We start from the raw sequence: 8,254 nt of genomic DNA, 5'->3' as shown, positions 1-8,254 counted from the left end.
CACTGAAGAGGAGGGTAATGCTGCTGGGAATCAACCCCCTCAGACTTTCCACTGCGAAGCGAAACCGTGAGCCCTGGGGTGTGGGGGGGGGCAACGGGGCGGGGAAGTGGGGAAGGTGGAGGGAAGGCAGAAGGACCTAGGAGCAGCAGAACTGCCTCCCACCTCAAGACAGCCACCTTGCCTCCATTCTGCTCTCTGCTACTGCCTTGCCCCATTCTCTGGGACACCCCCCTCCCCTCCCCCAACTCCTGCTGCTTAACCTGGCCGGCTTGCTTCTGGATTCGTCTCTGGCACATTGGTTCTTCCCCCGTCTCCAGGCCTCTGGTCCTGTCCCTCTTCACTTCCTCCACCCCATATATTTGCAGAACCTCTCTTTTGTCCATCTGCTCCCCCCTTTCTGACCTCTTCTCTTTGGGGGGCTCAGCGTGGCCCAGGCCTCAGGGGAGATGTGGGAGGCTCAGTTCCTGGTTCTGCTGCTTCTGCAAATGCAGCGGGTGGCTCCAGGTAAGATGGGGCCGAGCCTCTGGGAGCCCTGCCCTCCAGACCCGTGGGTGGGGGGTGGGGGTGGTCAGCAGGGGTGTCTGGACCTCATGGATGCTAAGGTCCTTAGCTTGGAAGGATTCTTCTAAGGTCTTGCTGGGGGCAGTCTTTCTGCCCCAAAGCCTCTCCACGGTCTTCCCGTTGGGTGGGGAAGGAGCAGAAACCCAAGGTCTTCTTCAGCCCTGTTTCTCCTTCAGGTAACTGAGGCTCCTTCTCTATTCCTCAGTCTTTCAGCTCATTGCCCCTCCCCATGGCCTCTCTTTTCCTCCCCAGGGGAGGCTCCAGGGTCTGGGACAGAGGTCCCCGTGGTGTGGGCCCAGGAGGGGGCTCCTGCCCAGCTCCCCTGCAGCCCCACAATCCCCCTCCAGGATGCCAGCCTTCTGAGAACAGCAGGGGTCACTTGGCACCATCTACCAGACAGGTATGCACCCCGAACTTGGGCAACAGAACCCCCCAGTCCAACAGCAATGGCATCCAGACTCATAACCCAAGGCCCAAGCTAGCCCCCGGTCTCCTGCCCTGAGCTGTCAGTCCCTCAGAAGCCAGTGGCCGGGCCTGCCCCGCCACCTTTCCTCGGAAGACTGCTCCCCTCACACCTGCATCCCTTCTGTGCCTGCCTCTCCAAGAGTGGATGGCGCTGGCCCAGCCCGAGGGGGACGGGGATGGGGACGGTTCGCGGTCAAGGGATCTTTTGGGTGCGTTTCCACATCCTCGAAGTGGGGTTGGACTGCATCTTGCCCCGGGCTTCTTCCCCCCTCGANGCCGCGCTCCCCGCCGCCCGGGAGGCAGGGAGGGCTGGGGCGCGGGCTGTGCTTCTAAGAATGAGCGCTGGGCAGGGCCGGAGAGCCCCCCGCACCCCCACCCCCGGGAGGGTAGCGGAAGGCGGTGGGAAGCGGAGTGGAAGGTGCCCCCAGGGAAGCACGTGTGGGGGGGGGCGGGGACCCTCAGGAGAGATTGTATCACCCCTGGAGCTCCCCTCCCCCACCCACACTGGGAGTGCCAGGGTGGAGGAGGGGAGGCACCCCTGGGTTGTGGGGGGAGAGTGCTGTGCTAGAGTGACTCATTTCAGACATCTGTAGCTCAGGGGGTGGGCTTAGTGGGGATCCTCGGGCAAAGCCTGGTGAAAGGGGAGGGTAGAGCCGAGTAATCTGGAGGCAGGGGTGGGGGGAAGTAGGCAGGAGATTCCTGAGCATCCATTTTAAGCACCTCCAGGTGCCAAGGATGGGGGTGGGGTGCGGGGCGCCGGGTGATGGTCGGAGGAGAGTTGAGGTGGAAAAGACAAAGAAGTCTACAGCTTGGGGTGGCCCGCTGCCTTGGGAAAGTGTTTCTGGTGGAGCTAATCCCACCTTCTTTATCCTTGAGCAGTGACTGCCAGCCCCCCAGGGTCTCTCCGAATCTCCGACTGGGTCATTTTGAACTGCTCCTTCAGCCGTCCTGAGCTGCCAGCCTCTGTGCACTGGTTCCGGGGCACAGTCCCTGTCCAGGAGTCCCCACATCACCACTTAGCTGGAAGCCTCCTCTTCCTGCCCCAAGTGAGCCCCTTGGACTCTGGGCCATGGGGCTGCCTCCTCACCTACAGAGATGGCTTCAATGTCTCCATCACGTACAACCTCACTGTTCTGGGTAACTCCTCCAGTCTGACCTCACACTTGACCACAACCCCTTCCTGCCCCCGTCACCTCCCCCTGACTTATGGGTCCCCAAACCAGGTCTCCCACAGTTAGTGCCCACTGTGATTACGTGGGCCTCACTGTCCAACTCCCTTGTATCTTGCATTGCAGACTTTTTTTTTTTTAATGTTTATTTACTTTTGAGAGAGAGAGAGAGAGAGACAGAGCATGAGCATGGGCATGGGAGGGGCAGAGAGAGAGGAAGACACAATCCGAAGCAGTCTCCAGATTCTGAGCTGTCAACACGGAGCCTGTCATGAACTGTGAAATCATGACCTGAGCCAAAGTCGGATGCTTAACCGATGGAGCCACCCAGGTGCCCCTCACATTGCAGCCTTTTTAGCTGCCTTCCCCTCTTCGGGCTTCTCTCTGGGCCATCCAGCCTCACTGGCCAGCCTTCGGGTCTCCCCCTGGCCCAGCCCACATGGGGGCTTCAGGGCATCCTCAGCTCATCCACATTATCTGCCCCCTTGCACCCTTCAGAGCCCAACCACCTCCTTTGCTCTTCTGCCTCCCTTACCTGCAGCCCCAGCGCTCCAGCCCCTCTGTGCCTCCTCTCAGCTTCAATTCTGGGTTCTCTTTTTTCCAGGCCTGGAGCCCTCAGTGCCTCTGACGGTGTACGCTGGAGCCGGTTCCAGGGTGGGGCTGCCCTGCCACCTGCCTCCTGGTTTGGGGACCCAGTCTTCTCTCACTGCCAGGTGGGCCCCTCCTGGCGGAGGCCCTGACCTCCTGGTGGCTGGGGACAATGGCAACTTCACCCTTCCGCTGGAGGCTGTGAGCCAGGCCCAGGCTGGGACCTATACCTGCCGTGTCCATCTGCAGGGGCAGCAGCTCAGTGTCACTGTCACCTTGGCAGTCATCACAGGTCAGCGCCAGGTGGGAAAGGAGTAAGTCCTGTCCCAGGCGAGCTGGGACAGGGAACAGAGGCTGGCTGGGCAGAGAGACTGGGCAAATTGGCCTCGCGATGCCAGGCCACTGGGCGCAAGTCTCAGAGGCTGCGCTGGTGGCCTTCTCTTTTCTCGCCCCCACAGAAGGAACCACCGAAACGGAAAGTCTCCCCTGAGTCACTAGATGAACATTCCACTCTTCTTTGAGCAACTCCCCTGCTCTGAATGTGGGGGGGAGGGTCTGAGAAGTCAGAAGGACAGGTGGCAAAAGTGTGAATGGCTCATCAGAGGTGGAATATATCTCTAGAATCCTTGTCTACTTTGGGACCAGGGCTTGGGTTAAAGTTGCAGGAAGTGACCTGGATTTGGGAGGAGTTAATCAATCCGTCCCTTGGTCAGCAAATATTTACTGAGCAAGGGCTTTTTTAAAGACAGCATAAAACAAACACAGAAAAAAAAAAAACCCTCAAAACTCAGAAAGTATGTGCTGATTGATTGGTAACTATGAGCCACAACAGCTTGGCTGTGTCCCTCAGTGCTTACCTGTGGCCGCTAAATAGCGGTAGCACATAGTAGGTGCTTCATAATGTACGTTGGTTGAATGAATAAATGGATATGCTAACAGGTCATACATCTCCTGAGGGCCGGTGCTCAGTTTCCAACTGCTCCAGGATAACTCTACCCAGATATGGTACCCACACCTCAGCCTCACTCTGAACCCCATCTTTTCCTCACACGGAGTTCTCTTACCAATTTAGCCTTTCCGTCAGCAACTCCCCCACCTCAATCCCACTTGCCCTGAGACCTGGCCTCCTACTTCTTCCACATCCAGTTGGTTGACAAAGCCTCCCAATTCTTTTCCATCCAAGGTCGTCGTCGTCATCGTTGTCATTTTCTTCTTCTCCATTTTAAGTTTATTTATTTATTTATTTAGAAAGAGGATGAGGAGGGGCAGAGAGAGAGAGACTTCCAAGCCGCCTCCACAATGTCAGTGCAGAGCCCCATGCAGGGCTCGAACCCACAAACCATGAGATCATGACCTGAGCTGAAATCAAGAGTCAGTTGCTTACCTGGCGGAAATATCCAGGCGCCCCTGTCTAAGGTCTTCTTGAGGTCAGCTGTTTCGTTAGTGTTCCATGCTATCTCATGACAGCTCACTCAGAGACTGTTACCCCTGTTTTACAGAGAAAGAACTTCTCAAATCACACAGCTGGGAAGTACCAGCTCAGGGTCCAAGGTCAGGTGTGTCTGTCACCAAATCTCCAGGTGCCTGTACACAGACCCTTCCCCATTGGTGTCTTCCTACCCATGTTATCTCTCACTGTCCGGCTTTGAGATGCTGTCTGTAGATCAGCTGTTGGTCAGTTCACTGTTCTCTGAACATTCAGAAAGGGGGGTAGAGTTCATTGATGGGCAGGGGACGTTGATGTGAGCCAAGTCATGGAAACTAGAAAAGTACAAGATGTATGGGGTGGGGGTGGGGGGACAACATACCTGACTGATATTTGGGTTTCTGAACATTTGGATAGAAAGTAATGTAAAAGAATCCAAAATAGTATTTTCCTTGTGATCCTTCTGGGCCAGTTTGAGTTTGAACTGTCCCCTGAAGACAGTAGAGAGCCTGGAAAGCTTTGGAGCAGCAGAGTGATCTGCCCAGAGCTTTGTCTTGATAAGATTAATTTGGCCATGACCCTGATCTCCTCCCCTCAACCTCGCCCAATCAGAGCCCAGGTGAGTGCAGGGCGATTGAAACTTGGGAGTTGACTGTGTGGTTTCAAGTGAGGGGGCCGGGCCCCCAAAGATCTCTTCCCTCCTGATTTTTTCAGTGACTCCCAAATCCTCTGGGTTACCTGGCAACCTGAGAAAACTGCTTTGTGAGGTGACTCCAGCATCCGGACAGGAGCGTTTTGTGTGGAGCGCCCTGGATAAGGGGTCATGGAGAAGTTCTCCAGGACCCTGGCTGGAGGTGCAGCAGGCCAGACTCGTTGCTCAGCCCTGGCAGTGCCACGTGTACCAGGGGGAGAGGCTTCTGGGGACAGCGGTATCCTTCGCTGAGCCGACTGGCCCAGGTCCGAGACCCCACAACGCCACAGCGTCAGCTCCACACCGACTGTCTTGATCCCACTTTCCAGACCCCTCCCCTGCCCCATCCCAGCTCTTTTTTCTCTAACCTCCAGCTCTTGTCCAAGCCTGGACTCATTGCTGCTATTAATTAGCTAATAATCCTGGAGAAGTCCCTAAACTCTGGGTCTCACTGTCTGCATCTGTAACATAAGAGGGTGTGGCAAGATACTCTTTCAACTATGAGCCTTTGCCTAATGCCGTCCTTCTTCTATAGGTGCCCAACGCTCTGGGAGGGCCTCGGGCGCCCTGAAAACAGGCCAGCTCCCTCTCTTTCTCATCCTTGGTATCATCTTTCTGCTCCTTTTGATGACTGGAGCCTTTGGCTTTCACCTTTGGAGAAGACAGGTGAGCCGGGGGACCCCTCTGCACCCCCCCCCGCCCCTGCCCTGGCTACTGGCTTCCTCTCTCTAGTTCTCTGAGTGCTGTCTGGCACCCATTCCTCAGGGAAGATGACCAAGGTGGACTCCTGATCTTGCCTGCTGAGCCCCCTCCTTATAAGCCTCTCCAAGGATCCCTTGTGCCTGAACGACCCAAGAGAGGCTTGAAGGGGCTGAGAAAAGGCCTGGGACCAGATGGGGAACACAGGGGACTGGGAAAGAATAGATGGACTCATATTCTCCATATTCCCCTAATCCTTCTCCCCACCCACCCTCCGTGTCTTCCCATAGTGGCGTCCAAGAAGATTCTCTGCCTTGGAGCATGGGATTCACCCACCTCAGACCCAGAGCAAGATAGAGGAGCTGGAGCAAGAACCGGAACCGGAACTGGAGCCAGAGCCAGAGCCGGAGCCAGAGCTGGAGCCTGAGCCTGAGCCCAACCCCGAGCCTGAGCCCAACCCCGAGCCTGAGCCAGAGCAGCTCTGACTTGGAGCTGAGGCAGCCAGCAGATCTCCACAACTCAGTCCAAATAAACTCCCTGTCAGCAGCAAGCCTGAGTCTGGCTTCTTCTTGTCCAGGGAAGGTTCTAGTCTCTGCCCAGCCTCTGGGGGCTCCCTTCTCCCACCTCAGCCTTCTGACCTACTTTCCCCAGCCAAGCTCTCTTATCTTCCTCCTTTCTGCTTCTGGTCTCTTCGTGATTCTTTCTGCCTTGGTCTCTCTCTTGCTCTCTCTCTCCTGGATAGCCGTTTCTCTGACGCTCCAAAAGCCCTCACCCCTTACCTCTACGGCTCTCCTCTGTGTCCTTCACTCATATCATGCTGGCTGCCCTGGTTTTCTTTGTAGTTTTGTTCCCCTGGCCCACCCCACCCCACACTTGGCTCCATTTCACACTGTCCTTGGCCTTCTTGCTGCAATGTGCGCGCACACGCACACACACGCACACGGAGGAACCCTGCCATGTCGTGTCCTCCAGGGAAGCAGGTCTTGCAACCTTTCTGGACAGCTGGCAGTGGATCCCGCTTGCCTCCACCCCACCCCCACGGTCCTAGGCTCTGGGCAACCTGTCTGGTCCCAGGCATGAGAAGACACTGCCACCCAGTGGTGAGTGTGTGTCATACCACAGGAGGTCACTGGGCATGCTGGGGCAGCTGCAGGAGATGAACAGCGCGGTGGTCCAGACAGACACAGGTCCCTGTGTGCAGACACCATCTTTATGCTGTTCACTTTCTGTGGTCCGCATATGCGTGTGCACCGAGCGGTGATCACATGCTCTGTACGCTACCCAGGACGGGGACTGCATGACATGCGCGCCTCAGGACAAACAGCCCCGGTCCTGGCCAGGTTACCATCCAAGTCTGACAAAGGGGAGTGCTGTGAACAAAGGCCTCACGTGGGGAGAAAAATGGCCAGCAAGATAGCTGGCTGTGGCGTGGCTTTGGGAGTCCGGACACCCAGCTTCTGATTCTGTATCTACAGATGGGACCGCGGCTTGATCTCCTCAGCCTTGGTGTCCTCATATTAAGTGGAATAATGATAATGACCCTTTAAAATGGGCTGCTGTGAGCACCAGAAGGTAAAAAGGCTTCGAAGGCTGAGGTCCCCCATTCATATGATGTGCCTCTCTGATCACCCATTTGTGAAGGAGGAAGCCAGCCTGTTCTGGCCATACCAGGAAGGGTCCACCACACCCACAAGCCTGCCTGCTTCCCGCGGTGTCTCTCTCTCTCTCTCTGTCTCAGAGAGAACATTCACCTGGGCCATGCAGACTGTCGTTCAGTGCAGCACACACAGAGCCTCAGCCCGCAGCAGCCCCCACCCCAGGGACCTAGACCTCCGCCTGACACACGTGCCGGGCTCTGGACTTGGCCGCAGACAGCTCTGCCAGGGCATTTTAACCACGGACAGGAGGGGAAAAATACTGCAAGGCAGTGGGCGTGAGGCTGCGGGAGCGGGACGCACATTGGGTCAGGTGTACATGCTGTGACAAGCGCCACTAGGTATCCCATTGAGCCCGGGTGCCGTGTGCACAGAGACACAAACCGTGAGGCTGAAGGCATAACCCTGTGGAGACACGATGGCCGGACACTTGGGGACCGAGGGACACTTTTATTCTGTGCAGAGCCTTAGAGGGAGAGGGGCACCCTCTGAAGCCTGAATAACGAACTATTTAAAGCACCCTGAAGTTCTGAGCCTTAGGATGGTGGTGGTCTTGTCACAGGTCGAGGAAAGGTGGCACAGAAAGAGGCTCTGGCCTGTGATCCACTGTCAAGGGCAAGTTCTGAAGTTCCTCTGAGAAGCTTTGAGATCCGCCCCTTGTTGTGGCCTGGGGACAGCTGCCGTGGAGCGCCTCAACCCTGCTCTAGGTCCCTGCTCTCCGCAGCTGTGATAGAAGCTCCCATGTTTTAATGGGGCAGGGGTTTCCTGGAAAGTTCTGTGGGTGGTAATTTTCCTCTCTACTGGGTAACATTCTATGCCCTTTGGGCTTATGAGAGTAGTCATCAAGGATTCACTGTTGTCGATGTGGGGACTTCCCCATGCTCATGAATGAAGGGGACAGGGAGGGGACAGAGGCAGAGTGAAAGGCCACCTGTTCTTCTACCCACTAAGGAAGAGAAAAGGGCAAAGGCTACAAGGAAGAGGGGGCATGGGGCTTGTG

General features: G+C 56.4%; 1 protein-coding gene across 1 annotated transcript; it reads left to right on the top strand.

Moving 5' to 3' along the window:
• The first annotated feature begins 428 nt into the window (after positions 1-428).
• On the top strand, positions 429-6,149 carry LAG3 (lymphocyte activating 3). The gene is made up of 8 exons (XM_077759018.1): positions 429-504; positions 814-961; positions 1,072-1,211; positions 1,906-2,163; positions 2,800-3,075; positions 4,924-5,166; positions 5,436-5,566; positions 5,890-6,149. The coding sequence occupies exons 1-8, from the start codon at positions 447-449 to the stop codon at positions 6,082-6,084; spliced, it is 1,449 nt and encodes a 482-aa protein (XP_077615144.1). The 5' UTR covers positions 429-446; the 3' UTR covers positions 6,085-6,149.
• The last annotated feature ends 2,105 nt before the right edge of the window (positions 6,150-8,254 follow it).

The sequence above is a fragment of the Crocuta crocuta genome, unplaced genomic scaffold, assembly GCF_008692635.1.
Source record: "Crocuta crocuta isolate KB4526 unplaced genomic scaffold, BGI_CrCroc_1.0 scaffold72, whole genome shotgun sequence".
NCBI classification, from domain to species: Eukaryota; Metazoa; Chordata; class Mammalia; order Carnivora; family Hyaenidae; genus Crocuta; species Crocuta crocuta.
The sequence above is the reverse complement of the archived record's forward strand: the minus strand, read 5'-3'. Positions and strand labels throughout refer to the sequence as shown.

Bases quoted from the DNA above. Each gene is read 5' to 3' on its own strand.
- LAG3 (XM_077759018.1), top strand. From the start codon at position 447: ATGTGGGAGGCTCAGTTCCTGGTTCTGCTGCTTCTGCAAATGCAGCGG. The intron at 505-813 runs GTAAGATGGGGC...TTTCCTCCCCAG, and splicing joins AATGCAGCGGGTGGCTCCAG to GGGAGGCTCCAGGGTCTGGG. The intron at 5,167-5,435 runs GTCCGAGACCCC...CTTCTTCTATAG, and splicing joins CGCTGAGCCGACTGGCCCAG to GTGCCCAACGCTCTGGGAGG.